The 15515-nt window shown below is 41.5% G+C and overlaps 1 protein-coding gene and 1 long non-coding RNA gene across 5 annotated transcripts in view; one reads left to right on the top strand and one right to left on the bottom strand.

The window, feature by feature from the left end:
- The first annotated feature begins 553 nt into the window (after positions 1 to 553).
- LOC137384585 (uncharacterized) lies at positions 554 to 3453 on the top strand. The gene is made up of 4 exons (XR_010977622.1): positions 554 to 685; positions 790 to 965; positions 1252 to 1317; positions 3090 to 3453. It is a non-coding gene; the product is annotated as an uncharacterized lncRNA (long non-coding RNA).
- A 3434-nt stretch (positions 3454 to 6887) lies between these two features.
- tex2 (testis expressed 2) overlaps positions 6888 to 15515 on the bottom strand; it is a 172361-nt gene continuing 163733 nt past the window's right edge. For all 4 annotated transcript variants that reach the window (XM_068058513.1, XM_068058517.1, XM_068058514.1 and 1 more), the window contains 3 exons: positions 12377 to 12586; positions 11127 to 11247; positions 6888 to 9524 (listed from right to left, as the gene is read on the bottom strand). In XM_068058513.1, the coding sequence (XP_067914614.1) occupies positions 9399 to 9524; positions 11127 to 11247; positions 12377 to 12586 (457 nt within the window). In that variant the 3' untranslated portion in view covers positions 6888 to 9398. The remainder of the gene's footprint in view (positions 9525 to 11126; positions 11248 to 12376; positions 12587 to 15515) is intronic.

Below are 15515 nucleotides of genomic sequence, written 5' to 3'. Positions count from 1 at the left end.
GCTACACATTCCTTCCGGTTTTTGGCGCATGTCCCAGCCCCTCTGAACCATATCACCAGCACCTTCAGGTACTCTGACCTGATGGTGAAGGGGACAAAGGATTGGTCGGCTCAGTTCACAAAGAACATGGCCTTTCTCTTGCCGGCATTTACTTTGGCTCCCGTAGCCAGTTCGAACTGGTCGCAGACACTCATCAGCCTGCGAATGGACAGCGGATCCGAACAGAAAATCACAACATCTCCCATGTACAGGGAGGCTTTCATCTGCGTGCCGCTGCTGCCTGTGATTGTCACCCCGCTAATGTCTGCATCCTTCCTGAAGGACTCAGCTCAGGGTTCGATGCAGCAAACAGCCAAGACCGGGAGAGAAGACAGCCCTGTCTGACTCCAGATTCGATCCGAGCAAATACGTTAAGTTACGAGTAATGATTGAAATTGAGTCTTTCTAAAGCTATTTGGGTCTGTACACTATTAGTCATCCAGCCGTGCGCCATCAGTCATTGGACTGGGAAGGATGAGTAGAACCGGATGGATTGGCTGGTGCAGGAAGTGCGTCAAGGTGAAGCGGCTGTATCTGTGTCAATGGCAGCGGTGAAATGGCTGAATGTGGGAGCGGGTTGACTGAGGGAATGAAATTCGTCTGCATCGGTGCAGCAGTACATTGTTTTACTTAACGGTGTCATTCGGTATGTTATAGAGATAATTTTCTTTCCGAAAACGTTTTTATATCATGATTTAAGCGCTTGAAGTTTGTAATATTAAATCATCTGTTTTCGATTTGGATCTGTAGAGTAGGAGGAGGCCCAGGCCCAGGCCCAAGCCTCCAGTTGCTTGGCACACGGTTTGGGGCTTGTTTGCCGGATTCGGGCCCGGATCTGACCCGATGGAGGTGGTGACCATGTCTCCTGGGCCGCTACCAGGCACCTCGCGGAGGCTGTGTCCCAAGATGAGCGCCTAGGCCTTGGGGTGAGTGAGTTGAGAAAATGGGGTTACTTGCGGGTTTTTGTATAATTATAAAGTAGCCAGTGTTTTGGGGACATTTATGTCATGCGTTTATTTCCCCGATTTGTTTTCAGTCATCTTGAAATTGTGCTCGACTGGATATGATGATTCTTTACACGTGTTAGACTTCTGATGCAGATGAAGAAGACTAAGATCTGATTCCAGTCAGTAAAAACTACACTACACTAAGTGCTGGTTTTTATTTTCAATCACTTTCTTTCTGTGTACTAAATTTTAACTTTTTTTCTAGATTATGAATTTATAAATCTGCAAAACTAACTGGTAGGAACTGCAGATGGAGAAGCTATGATAACAGGTAAATTAAAATGTTCAATTATTTCTCTACTGAAGGGAATGGGACGTGTGGAAATGAAATGGAACCTAATGGTTGAGCGGGTGGGGGCATACATTTCGAGCAGAAGGAGCCTTTTTAGAAAAGAGAATTTGAGGCTGTAGAATGCACTACCAGAGTTAGTGACTGAAATGGATACCACGTCAACTTGTAATAGGATGGAGGTGATCTGAAGAAAAGGGAATCGGGGACTGTGGGAATGAATAAATAAAACTACTGTTCATGTGGAGGACAAAACCAGCATGGTCTGCTTTGGACAAATGGCCTGTTTCCAGATGAATTTTTATGTACCTATTGGCAATCTAATAAAACAAATTTAATCCTGCTTTGCAAATTCTGAATCTACTCCTGAGTGAACATACTTTTAAAATCATTGAGTACTGTGCTGATAGAGTTTCAAGCATTTGTGTAGACCAATACAGCAGTTAATTTGTGTACACAGTCCCACTAACAGTAATGAGATAACAGTGATTAAAAGCAAAATACTGCAGATGCTGGAAATCTGAAATAAAAACAAGAAATGTTGGAACCACTCAGCAGGTCTGGCAGCATCTGTGGAAAGAGAAGCAGAGTTAACGTTTCAGGTCACAGACCCGAAACGTTAACTCTGCTTCTCTTTCCACAGATGTTGCCAGACCTGCTGAGTGGTTCCAGCATTTCTTGAGATAACAGTGATATATTGGTAATGCAGCCGGCAGCTGACATCGTCAGACTGCGCCAGTCCGTGCACGTGCGCAGATTGGCTCCTACTCTCTGCGCATGCGCTGTTCTGCAGTGTCAGGACTGGTTGGCGCATGTGCAGATGACATCATCACATAGCGCGGTGGGGAGAACGGCCGAAGACCTTGGTGACGGGTGCGCTCTTCTCCCCGGCCTGCTCGCTCACTGTCTCCCTCTGGCCATTGTGTGCTGCCATGTGTTTAGGTTGTCTTTGTGTGATTATTTGAGCAGCGCCATTTTTAGTCCTGGCAGCTGTCTGATGTCACAGTGACATTTTAGTAGCAGAGGCTGCATTTGTGCATGTGCCACTGCAGTACCACCTAGTGGTAGCAGTGTCAGCGAATGCAGCCATGAGATAAATTTTATTTTTTTATTTTATTTAGAAATACAGCACAGAAGCAGGCCCTTCGGCCCACCAAGTCTGTGCCGACCAATAACCACCCATTTATACTAACCCTACAGTAATCCCATATTCCCTACCACCTACCTACACTAGGGGCAATTTACAATGTCCAATTTACCTATCACCTGCAAGTCTTTGGCTGTGGGAGGAAACTGGAGCACCCGGTGAAAACCCACGCGGTCACAGGGAGAACTTGCAAACTCCACACAGGCAGTACTCATAATCGAACCTGGGTCTCTGGAGCTGTGAGGCTGCAGTGCTAACCACTGCGCTGTTAATATGTTCTAGAATTATTGTCTAGAACACTGCTCTGAATAGCACTACGGGATCTTTTACAAGCTAAATTGACAGAAAAGCACTCTTCTCGTACGGTATAGTTTCCCCTTACATTGGTATTCTTGCGGATTGTCATGATGAGTGCAATACTAAAAGATTTGACATGTATCTATTTTCAGCAATACTTCCTTGTTTAATTTCAGATGAGTGTAGACTAAGATTGTGAAGTTCTGGAGTGGGCAGGAGTGCTATTGCTGACCCAAATTAATGACATCTGTCTCACTTTGTTGTACCAATTACTTAATTTCACCAACTTTTTCCTCCTGTTGACTTCTAGGATTCAAAAAGCGATATGGGAATTGCAGCTGGACTGACTCCTGGATTACAGTGTACTTTCTGCTGAAATCAGAATCCTATCTTCCAGAAACATGACATATTAAATATGACTTAGCTTCTGCCCATCCATTTCTATATAAAATTTAAATGCCAGATTTTAATGTAAATTTTTTCCTTTGCTCTTAATTATTTTTAAAGTTTAACATGGTATTAATGGTGGATCTGATTTGTAAAAGATGAGATGCAATTGTGAATCTTCATACTTCAGCTGTATGTTTAATTTGAGAAGTAAAGCTGAGTGTTCAGTTAATATGGTGTGAAATTCAATGTCTTCTACAATTTTTGTCTCCTACAAATAAATAATTGCAACTTCTAAAAACAAAATTCACTTGTTTACATTTTGTACTGGCTCTTGCATTCCATTTAGATTCAATCAACTTAACTGCAGAACTAACATTCCTTTTGCTGTGGCACAAACTCATTCCCTAATAAAACAGGTGCCTGTTTGGGAAGCTGGTTCCTTGTTGCAATTTCAAAGAAGAATCAGACACTCTGGATTGATTAGCATTTACCACTTAGTAGTCCAATAAACATTTGCAAAACTGATCCATTTACTTATTTAAAAAAGGATTCTGATCAGAGCTCAGATATCTATGTTGAAAGCTGCTTTAATAGGGAGTGCTGAGTAGAATGCACAGGGATTTGTGCTGTTAATTTAGAATGGATTCAGCAAAAAGCACAAAATGCATACCAGCTGCCTCTAGCAATCAAGGATGCCATGAAAGGGCTGTGATAGCCACCCTGTACGGTACTCTGGCATCATCATCTGCCTCCACAGACCCTCTGACAGGCGAAGCTTTTATATAATTATGGCCTGTGATTCACAGGAATCTCAGTGCCAGATGGCACTAACAAGTGTCTATCTCCACCTCTCAACCTCAACCATAGAGGGAGCAACTTGCAGGGATGGCCATGAGTGCAGGCCACCACGTCAGTAATGTAACTATGTGGGTGTTTCTGTTGTACAAGACATCAAACTATCATATGATAAAGCATTGGGCATGTTGTTGCACTAAGGTAGACTCTTGGGTTTTCATTTCATCATGGTGAAAGGCAAGAGAATAGAAAATAAGGGTCCATAGGACAAAGGATTGCATTGGGGAAGAATGTGGCAGGAGGACATGGAGCCTTGCAGTGTTTGTACCACTGGAAAGTTGCTGACCTTTGTGCTTAACAGATTCTTGCAGTCACTCAGTTTAAGGAGGATCTCTCCAAATGTCATGCAGACTGTGTATTGATCAGAATGGCCCTGGTGTATTTCCAATTGCTCCATGAAGAGCTGCAGCACCTGCAATTGCCAGAGGATGAAGGCATCATGGCAGCTTCCAGTATAGTGTGCACACCTGCAGGAAGCTCTTGCTGTGGTTGCACACCGGCTGGATGTTTAGGGAGTGGAACGTGCAGTCTTCCTGACCTCACCTCATGAACCCATAAGCAGGACCCATCTCACCTCACCCCCCCAAACTGCCCTTGTCAAGAGTGGAGATATGACAGACAATTCTCCAGACTTTGTACAACTGGTTCCCTGTGAATGAGGGCCTTCTCTGAGCCTTCCCTCTTTACTGCTGCTCTGCCATTCAACTTGCTCTCCACTGTTTGCACCTTCTCATCGTGGTTGAGACCCTCCACAGATCCTGTGCCTTAAGAAGAAAATTCAAAACCGGCCGTTAACAAGCTTACAAGCTCATTAGGAAGCTTAACTGGCCATTTATCAATCTCAGGTGGGTTTCCTTCTCCGCCTCTCAGCACACCTTTTAAACTTTGAGGTTGTCAGTTTCACGTCAGGAAACCGGCACGCAGACCTGAGGGGCAGGTTTAAGCGACCACATACCCCTGTTCTCACCCTCATTTAAATAAAAATCCCACCCATTGCAGATGAACGTCACCGCAGAAAGGTGCGAGGTGACACGATGAGATGACAAAATACGTGCTAAATGGTTCAATTTTAAAAGGGGTGCAGGAAAAGAGAGACCTGGGGTTGTCTGCACAAATCTTTGAAAGCGGCAGAATAGGTTGGTCAATAATAAACATGGGATTCTCGGCTTTATAAATGAAGGCATAGAGTACAAAAGCCAGGAAGTTATGTTAAACCTAGTTTGGTCCCAGTTGGAGTATTATGTCACATTCTAGCCACCACACTTTTAGAAGGACATGAAGGCTTTGGGGAGGGTAAAGACAAGATTCCAGGGATGAGGGAGTACAGTTACATGGATAGACTGTGGAAACTGGGGTTGTTCTCCTTAGAGCAAAGATGATTTGTTAGAGATGTTTAAAATCACAATGCATTTAGAGTTGAGAGTAACTTTCAAATGGCTAAAGGGTGAGTAATTAGATGGCACAGATTTAAGGTGACTGGCAAAAGAACCAACAGAGGCATGAGGAAAACTTTTATGCAATGAATGATTAGGATTTGCAATGCCTTATGAAGTGGTGGATACAGATTCAATAATAGCCATCAAAAGGAAATTGGTTAAATATATGTGGAAAAATTTCAGGGATTATGGGGAGTGGAACTAAATGGATTGCTCTGCAAAACAGCTAGTGCAGACTTGATGGGCCAAATGGTTGCTTTCTGTACTGTACTATGCTTCTAAAGTGAACTGGACAAGATGTGTGGGCCAAACAGTTGCTGCCAATTAGTAAAAATAGGTGATTATGTATGTTGAAAACTGCTCCATTTCAAGCAGCATTGTTCTATGAATGCCTGAAATAGCTAATGTTGAAGCTGAAAGATCCAGGAGTCTTAGTAGGTTCTCCTCAATCACTGCAGAATAGACAATGTTCAACATGCCCCACCACTGCAAAACATAATTAATGTTGAACTATGTAGCCACAATAGTTGGGTGTAAGTCAGAGAAAAATCATGCTCAAACTAAACAGAACTACATGCAACCCACATCTTGGGAGCACTGTGTGAAGTTCTGGTCACTGAAATACAGGGGAGATATTCACAAGCTAGAAATAGTACACAGATGAGCTGCAAGGCTGGCCACTAATGACAGAGGTCTGAGTGATGAGCAAAGACTGGAGAAACATGGGCTTTTCAGCCTGGTAGGGTAGTGACTGAGCAGTGATCCTACTGAGGTGTGTACAGTGGTAAGGATAAGGAAAATTATTTCAAATTAAATTGAGTAGGACATAGGTTCAAACTTGTAAGAGGTAAATTTAATACCATTAGGAAGACTATCACAGAATGGATTTTTGGATAGAGTAGTGGAGGTGAATACCCTGGAATTATTAGCAATTGGAAGAGAGCACTACAGGGTTTTTCTTAAATAAGATAACCAAATGGGCCTTCCTCATCTTGTCATTTTGTTACAAATGATTCTGGCAATTTTATAAATGTATTTTAATAGGTTGTGCCTGTGCTTCAAAACAACTTTGATTTTTTGATCTGATCTGTTTACCGCTCCTATCTCCCACAATAACTGGCCAATGTTCACCCTACAGGCTCACACATTCAGAGGGCAAACAGTACCCATGAAGTTATGTAATAGCATGAGCGAGTTACCATCAGGTGTGAATATTGAGATAACATTTTTCAAACCCTACAGATCATAACCAGAGGGGAGCTCAGCACTTGGAATCGTTAAACTACCCTAAACCACAGATTTAGGTAATATATATCCAGACTGTCATTAGTACCAAGTAACAAAGGCCACTTCTTTGGCCCTCATATGTAATTTGAATACTAATTAGTTCGGCTACAGTTGCTATAAAAATAACAAACCACACAAGCTGTTAGACTGAAGAATTTATTAAATAAAACATAGCAAGCTAGTCCTTCACAATGTTAATTTGATTATGTGAAGTACGATATTACAATTTATAAGAATCTTTCTTTATTTCTGATTATGCATAGTGCACTTAGTCCATGGACTCATAATTCATTATTGCACACTTAATTCAGGTCCCGCAAATGGCCCGACTACAACAAGACATGCGAAGATTTTTTTTGGCAGGCAAATATTGCCCACAAAAGTACAGGAAAGCAAGAATGTGGGTTAAGACTGGAATGCAGTCAAATTGTGTTGTGGCCATCGCATCCCTAGTATTAGATTGAAACAAAATACAATATTGTACCTACAGGCCTAAATTAAAACAAATGTATAAAATTAAAAATACAACTTTATACACATCTTAAAATATATTACTTAGTTTTAATTAAACATTCTGCAAATGGTCATCAACTTTCTCAAAGAAACTTCATCTTGAAAGACGATTTGCCAAATCCTTCATGCTGTAGAGTCTTCAATTATCTATTTGCGATTCATGTAGTGAATGCCAATTTACACACAAGTTGAACGTCTGCTGTGGGGAAACTTATAGCTCAAGAAATACATGAAGGAAAAATATACAGTACAACCAAGACAAATAATATCAATCATGGGCATAATGGCACTGAAGCACACATTTGAAATTTCTGAAGACCTTATGTAGAAACATTGCATACAAAATAAAGGCTCAGAATGAACACAATGAGAAAACGCTTTTCCTCACTGTAGGGAAACTAGAGAAAAGCTGGTTTTAAAACAAAACTAGCAGTTTAAGTTGGCCTACATGACAGATTTCCTTCTGCAACATTTTTATACTTTCCCCTTTGTTCATTCATAAAACCGCTATGAGGATTCTTCACCATAGTTTTAGTAGTTCTTTTCAGTGTTTAAAAAAATTTGTTAAAGCTTTTAATGGGAACCCGTAAAAGTTTTAACAAATGGAATTTGAAAAGAGACTGCCTTCTCAATTACAGAGGCAGCAAGAGCCTTACATTATTTGCTCGTATTTTGCAAACATTTTCTTGCAGACAACACCACTTTTAAGAGTAAACAGTAGGTCAATTATGAAAGGCTTTAGTTGCAATTGGCCAACCACTAAACATGTCCGACTTTCAGTGAACACACTGTACAAGCCCTAACAATGCTATAAAAGTAGATGTTTTTTAAAATTCATTTCACAAAAATTGGAATAAGTGGTCTGATATTACTTAACCTGCTGTCTTATATTTGAAAAAATTGACTTGCTATTCACCAATTTATATATAGGAGGCTTGTTTCTGTTGAGGTGTTTCTGCCATGCACTAGAATGATCGTGAGGGAAAAAATACACAAAAAAACTTGACCAGAACTAAGTACCTAGCTCTTATATACACCCATCCACTATTATATAGAGCACTGTTAACTATATCACCTAGGATTAAGTTTGTGATTTCACTGTCATATTACAGAAAAGTAATCTGCAGTGGATTACAGCACTGCTCTATACATTATAACCTTTTAAGGAACTGTAACACTTTTATAAACCATAAATGTAAAACTTGAAAAATATACTTTTATATTATTTATCACAGTGGCTGTCACATAATCCTATCATTCCTCCCTCTTGCACAGACACACCACCCGGAAGTGGATTATTTCAGGAGCTGATTGCCTATCATTTGATCATGTGAACTAATAGGAAGATGGCAAAGAGTTGAAAAAGGTATCTTGTGCAATTAAATTGCTCCTAGATTGGGCAGGAGAGATGTGCCAATTTATAATGTGCATCTAATGAGCAGTCAAAATTTTAGTTGTACAAAGTAACTTACCACACAATAATTACCATCCAGACATAAAGGGGACATTTACAGATGAAAACTTACTAAACTTTTGTGGAGACTGTCAGCAGAACCCATTAGTCAATAAAAGAGGACGCAGTTGCAAATATACTTCTAATGATAAATCACCACAAAGCAATGAGCTGCAAGTATTCCAAGAGTAGCTTACATAAAATTAGCAATTATAGACCAGCATTGTCATTTTAATGATGCATTATACTGTACTTTATAAATATTCAGACCCAACAAGGCAATCATGCATCAATTCTGCAGCATCAAGGTTGTCTCAAGCAACCATACAATTACATGTATCTGGAAATCTTCTCTCAGGCCTAGGAGAACCTGACTAAATTGAGGCATTTCAGGCCAAATAAGTCATTTACAAGTACAGTTACATATAGTCTCTCTATGCATGTCTGGGCTTTTATTTTCTTGGAATGGCCTAGATGACAAATGGGTTATAACAATATTAGCTGTTAACAATACACAGAGAAAGACAGAGAGACATACACTGAGAAAACTGCACATACTGAGTACAACAAATTGCAAGTATTCCTGGAAAGGATAGTGGCACGAATGGTTCCAAAAGACAGACAGCACAGCTGAAAGCACATGAACAGCAATTTCATAATACTGTAAACATAAAACTTTCATACATCACAGTCGTTCAGCAACTTCTGTTGGTGTCTCCCTTGAAGGCCACACTGTGGATGAACGTGGGTCCATGGCTGAATGCATTATTGGAACATACACATCATCCATATTTGGCATAACAAAAATTTTCTGCAAAATTCAATAAGAAATTTAACTGCATTAAACATTGGTTATTTGGTTTATTTGAAATGTACAAGGTAGCCAGTTTCAGAGTTCTAGTAAAGCTCCAATGCCCATCCAGTGCTTTGTATATTATTTATAAGTATCCAATGTCACCTCAAGAAGTGTTTGCAGTCTGCATGAAGTTTTACTTACATTACAAAGAAAGAAATGGTGAATTGAACTGTCATTGTTAGAAGCTGAGCATTTACAACTTGTCCAGAATGCTAAAAACAATAGGTTTCTAAGTAAGTATTAAAAAAATCCAGCCATTCTGTCACAAATCATATCAAAAGCAACCAGTGGAGAACAGGTGAAACTCACTCATTAGATTTAGTGCAGGACTCCAAAATATAAACCACACTTTTGAATGAAATTCTGCAGCATCTCTACTCAATTACAAAATACTCCAGTGTATGTATACAAGCCATGTTTTATCACTATACCACAGAACAGTTTCTTTAGTTAAAGGAGCATAGCTGACAATATTCTTCATGTAAAAGTACTTCCTTGTGTAGTTAAGTAGAAGATGCTACCAGTATCTATCACTTGTGAAGAGAAACTTGGCATTTTTTTCTCCCCCACTTTTTGGTTGGTAGGCTACAAGGAAACTGCTACGCTACAGTTTAAAGGCAGAATAAAGTCAGCTAGGTGGCAAATGTAATGGGGTCACGGTGGAAGTAATAAGCTTTGTTGTCACCAATACCTGATTAGGGGTGGACCTAAGGCAATTTTAATAAATATTATTCCATCGATAAACAGTCTATCATGATAATCCGATTATTAATGGGATTTGTTTGCCTATTGCATCTTTTTAAAAGAATGACACAAGACAGCTCAGATTTTATGCCCACGAGGAGAGGGGATAAAATTGAGAAACTGTTCAATTAAAATTAAAAGGGCGGCACAGTGGTGCAGTGGTTAGCACCGCAGCCTTCACAGCTCCAGTGACCCGGGTTCGGTTCTGGGTACTGCCTGTACAGAGTTTGCAAGTTCTCCGTGACCGCATGGGTTTTCACCGGGTGCTCCGGTTTCCTCCCACAGCCAAAGACTTGCAGGTTGATAGGTAAATTGGCCATTGTAAATTGCCCCTAGTGTAGGTAGGTGGTAGGAGAATTGAGGGAAGGTGGGGATGTGGTAGGGAATATGGGATTAATGTAGGATTAGTATAAATGGGTGGTTGATGGTCTGCACAGACTCGATGGGCCGAAGGGCCTGTTTCAGTGCTGTATCTCTCTATGACTATGACTCTAAAACACAAAACAAAAATAGTAAAGCTTATGAAAACTTTTTACAAGTCTCTTTAAGTTGTTAATTTTCTCCCTTCCCTTTGTGCAGGATTCCCACCAGTGCCTTGCCTAAGAGGCCATTATTAATGTGTGAGCCTCAAGTGTCTCATTTTAAAAACAATTTAAGTTATTTACCAGAAGATAAGGTATGTGACTTGTGGAAAAAAATTATCAATCGTCTTTTATTTAAATTTCTTAGATTAAGAGGGGAGAATACAGAAGGGAACAGTAAGAAGTACGGCTTTGCAGCAAAGTTTTCAGGTCTGCTAAATAAGTTCTTTACCTGGAACTCTTGTTCGAGTTTCTTTTCGATCCAGTCAGTTACATGTGCAATAGTGACTTCACGCTCACCCAATTTGGGACGAGCTTTTAACTCTAGGTGTGGTGGCGTTCGGAAACCATACCTTTGAACAAGGATTATAAATCTTTAAAGCAAAATGATAAACCAGTTCATGCATTTGCAGAAACTTAAAATCCACAGCGAAGCAACAGGACACAACGAATAACACACAGAAACGGCACTTCAGCTCAAATACTTAGAAGTTTCAAGCTAACAGCTATTTGGTTTGCTAGCATATCTCATAATTGCTAACAAAAGTTCAAACTTCCAGTGTTACCAGGTGCAACCCCTGACAATACTGACATCTGCACCCCCATGACTACGAAACCAACATCTGGACCCCCACCTTCCCACGATACCGACACCCGTCGCCGCTCCCCCGCCTGCGATATTGACACCCGTCACTGCTCCCCCCCGCGAACCGACATCCGTCGCCCCTCCACCACCACCCCCCACAATACCAACATCTGTTGCCCCCTGCCCAACACCAGTATCTGAACATAATAACTAATAGTAGGAGTGGGCCATTTAGCAAGATCAAGGCTGATTTTCTATGTCATCTCCACTTTCCCAGCCTATCCCCATATCCCTTGATTCCCAAGAATCAATCAATCTCATTCTTCAATATACTCAACATACCATTTGCTTTCCTCATTGATCGCTGTATGTGATGCAAAGCCTATGTGATTCCTAACCCACAGCAATGTGGCCAACTCTTAACTGCCCTCTGAAATGGCTGAGCAAGCCACTCCGTTGTATCAAAAACTGCTACAACAGTTCAAGGTGGTGACTTACCACCATCTTCTAAAGGGCAAATTGGGACGGGCAATAAACACTGGCCTTGCCAGTGACATCCACATCCCGTGAATTAATAAATTAAAAAAAGTTGCACTGCAGTTCCCTCCTTCCAAGTAGCAGCCAGTTAGAAATAGGAATACCACAAACGCCAGCCTGTAGATAAAATTATATAAAATGACATAGGAATATGGCAGCACCACCAGCATATGGCAGGCAGAGGAAAATTCCAGCCTTATGTTTTTTTACATATTTAGAAACCACTTTAAAAATGCATAAAACATGTCACTCTTTTAAGTTAATGCAGTACTGGATGGTTGCCTATAAAACTGCCTTTTAAGCTTTGCAGAACCAGAGTGCAATTCCATCAAAATTTGTAACTGAGTTTTTGTCTTTACCATATTCTGTCAGTAGGTGGTGGCGGAATATTTACAGCTAGTGTTCCTTTGCACTCTTGCACCTCTACTGTTAACAGCAATGGTGTATTTGAGACCTCTTCAATTTTCTTCTTAATAAATTCAGTTTCTGTGGCCTTCTGAAAATACTTTGACTTTGTAATTTTGTCCACAAGTCTCATTATCTTGCTCGGTCGATGTCCTCCCAGGTACCTGCAAATGCGGAAAATAGTTTAGTATTTCCTGTCATTGAATATTCTGCATATTTACATTTCATTTAATTCCATTGCAACTGACATTTCTAAGTAAATGTTCTTCCCATGCACTGAATATTCACTGCACCCTCAAAAAGCTTTTGAAGTGTATTCATGCACTATGATCATTCTGGATTACTGATGATACTGGATTTTATTTGTTCATGGCATATGGGCGTCACTGACAAGGCCAGCATTTATTACCCATCCCTAATTGCCCTCGAGAAGGTGGTGATGAGCCACCTTCTTGAACCGCTGCAGTCCATGAGGTGTAGGGTACACCCACAGTGCTGTTAGGAAGGGAGTTCCAGATTTTCTGGCCCAACGACAGTGAAGGAATAGCAATATAGTGCCAAGTCAGGATGGTGTATGGTTTGGAAAGGAACTTGCAGGTGGTGGTGTTTCCATCTGTCTTCTGCTCTTGTTCTTCTAGGTGGCAGAGTTCGCGGGTTTGGAAGGTGCTGTCGAAGTAGGCTTGGTGAGTTGCTGCAGTGCATCTTATACGCACTGCTTCTACTGTGCGCTGGTGGTGGAGGGAGTAAATGTTTAAGGTGATGGATGGGGTGTCAATCAAGCAGGCTGCTTTGTCCTGGATGGTGTTGAACTTAGAGTGTTGCTGGAGCTGCTCTCATCCAGGCAAGTAGAGAGTATTCCATCACTTGTGCCTTGTAGATTGTTGACATGCTTTGGGGAGTCAGGAGGTGAGTCACTCACCACAGAATTCCCTGCTTCTGATCTGCTTTTGTAGCAACAGTATTTATATGGCTAGACCATGGCAACCCCCAGGATGTTGATGGTGGGAAATTCAGTGATGGTAATGCCACTGAACATCGAGGGGGGAATGGTTAGATTCTCTCTTGTTGGAGATGGCTGTTGCGCTGACAGTTGTGGGGCACGAATGTTACTTACCACTTATCAGTTCAAGCCCAAATATTGTCCTGGTCTTTCTTCATGCGGGCACGGACTGTTTCATTGTTTAAGGAGTTGCGAATGGTACTGAACACTTTGCAATTATCAGCGAACATCCCCACCTTATGATGGAGGGAAGGTCATTGATGAAGCAGCTGAAGATGGTTGGGCCTAGGACAATGCCCCAAGGACAATTCCAGCAGTGATGTCCTGGGGCTGTGATCATTGGCCTCCAAAAACCACAAACATCTTCCTCTGTGCTAGGTATGACTCCAACCAATGAAGCGCTTTCACCCAATTCCCATTGACTTCAATTTTTCTAGAGCGCCTTGATACCACACTTGATCAAATGCTGCCTCACTCTCAGCTCACCTTTGGAATTCAGTTCTTTTGTCCATGTTTGGACTAAGGCTGTAATGAGGTCTGGTGCCAAGTGTCCCCGGCAGAACCCAAACTGAGCATTCGTGAACAGGTTATTGCTATGTAAGTGCTGCTTGATAACACTGTCGATGACACCTTCAATCATTTTACTAATGATTGAGAGTAGACCAATGGGGCGGTAATTCTCCTCATTGGATTTGTCCTGCTTTTTGTGGACAGGACATACCTGGGCAATTTTCCACATTGTCGGGTAGATGCCAGAGCGTAGCTGTAATGGAACAGCTTGGCTAGGGATGCGTCTATTTCTGGAGCACAAGTCTTCAGTACAACAGTCAGGATGATGTCAGAGCTCATAGCCTTTGCTGCATCCAGTGCCTTCAGCCATTTCTTGATATCACATGGAGTGAATCAAATATTCTGATGACTGGCATCTGTGATGCTGGGGACCTCAGGAGGAGGCTGAGAAGGATCATCCACTCGGCACTGCAAATGTTTCAGCCTTATCTTTCGCACTGACGTACAGGGCTCCCCCATCATTGAGGATGGCGATGTTTGTGAAGTCTCCTCCTCCAGTTAGTTGTTTAATTGTCCACCACCATTCACGACTGAATGCGGCAGGACTGCAGAGCTTTGATCTGATCCATTGCTTGTGAGATCGCTTTGCTTTGTCTGTCATATGCCGCTTCACCAGGTTGACACCTTATTTTTAGGTATGCTCTTCTGCACACCTCATTGAACTAGGGTTGATCTGCTGACTTGATGGTACATGCCAGGCAATGAGATTACAGATTATGGTTGAATACAATCTGCTGCTGATGGCCCAAAGCACCTCATGGGTGCCCAATTTTGAGCAGCACGATCTGTTTTGAATCTACCCCATTTAGCATAGTGGTCGTGCCACACAACAGTGTGAAGGTGGGACTTCATTTCCAAAAGGGATTTGCAGCGGTCACTCCTACCAATACTGTCATGGACAGATGCATCTGCGATAGGTAGATTGGTGAGGGTGAGGTCATGTAGGTTTTTCCCTGTTGTTGGTTCTCTCACACATGCCGCAGGCCCAGTCTGGCAGATATGTCCTTCAAGACTCAGCCAGCTCAGTCAGAAGCGGTGCAACCGGTTTAAAGAGCAAATAAAGTACACCACCAAGGGTGGAAATTGTGCTTACTTGCCATAAGTGTTGATGCTCTTATGCTCTTTTAACTCATGAACAAACTGAGAATGTACTTGTGCTACAGCCTTAATGACTGCTTTAAAACTAGTAAAATAGAACCAAATTTACACCTTGTACCTCCGTAGTAAGTAAAAGCAGGATTTGGAAATGCAGCAGTCTGTTGGTTCTGTGGCGTGGAAACTAACTATTGCAGCAAACAACTCTCCCAGTGTTACGATGAGAAGGCAGGTGCACATTTTCCTATATTTCCTGTAATTATTATCCCCTTTATTAACTAAAAATATGCTGCTGCCAAAGTCCACATTAAACTGCCAAAGTCCACATTAAACAGTGAATCATTTTACAGGAAAAATAATTAGAAACCTATACATCTTATTCAGGATTTTATTACAAATTGCAGAATAGGCAGATAGCGTACACTGCT

Source organism: Heterodontus francisci, chromosome 26 (genome assembly GCF_036365525.1).
Source record: "Heterodontus francisci isolate sHetFra1 chromosome 26, sHetFra1.hap1, whole genome shotgun sequence".
NCBI lineage: Eukaryota > Metazoa > Chordata > Chondrichthyes > Heterodontiformes > Heterodontidae > Heterodontus > Heterodontus francisci.
Note: the sequence above shows the minus strand (reverse complement) of the source record. Positions and strands in the feature narration are given on the sequence as shown.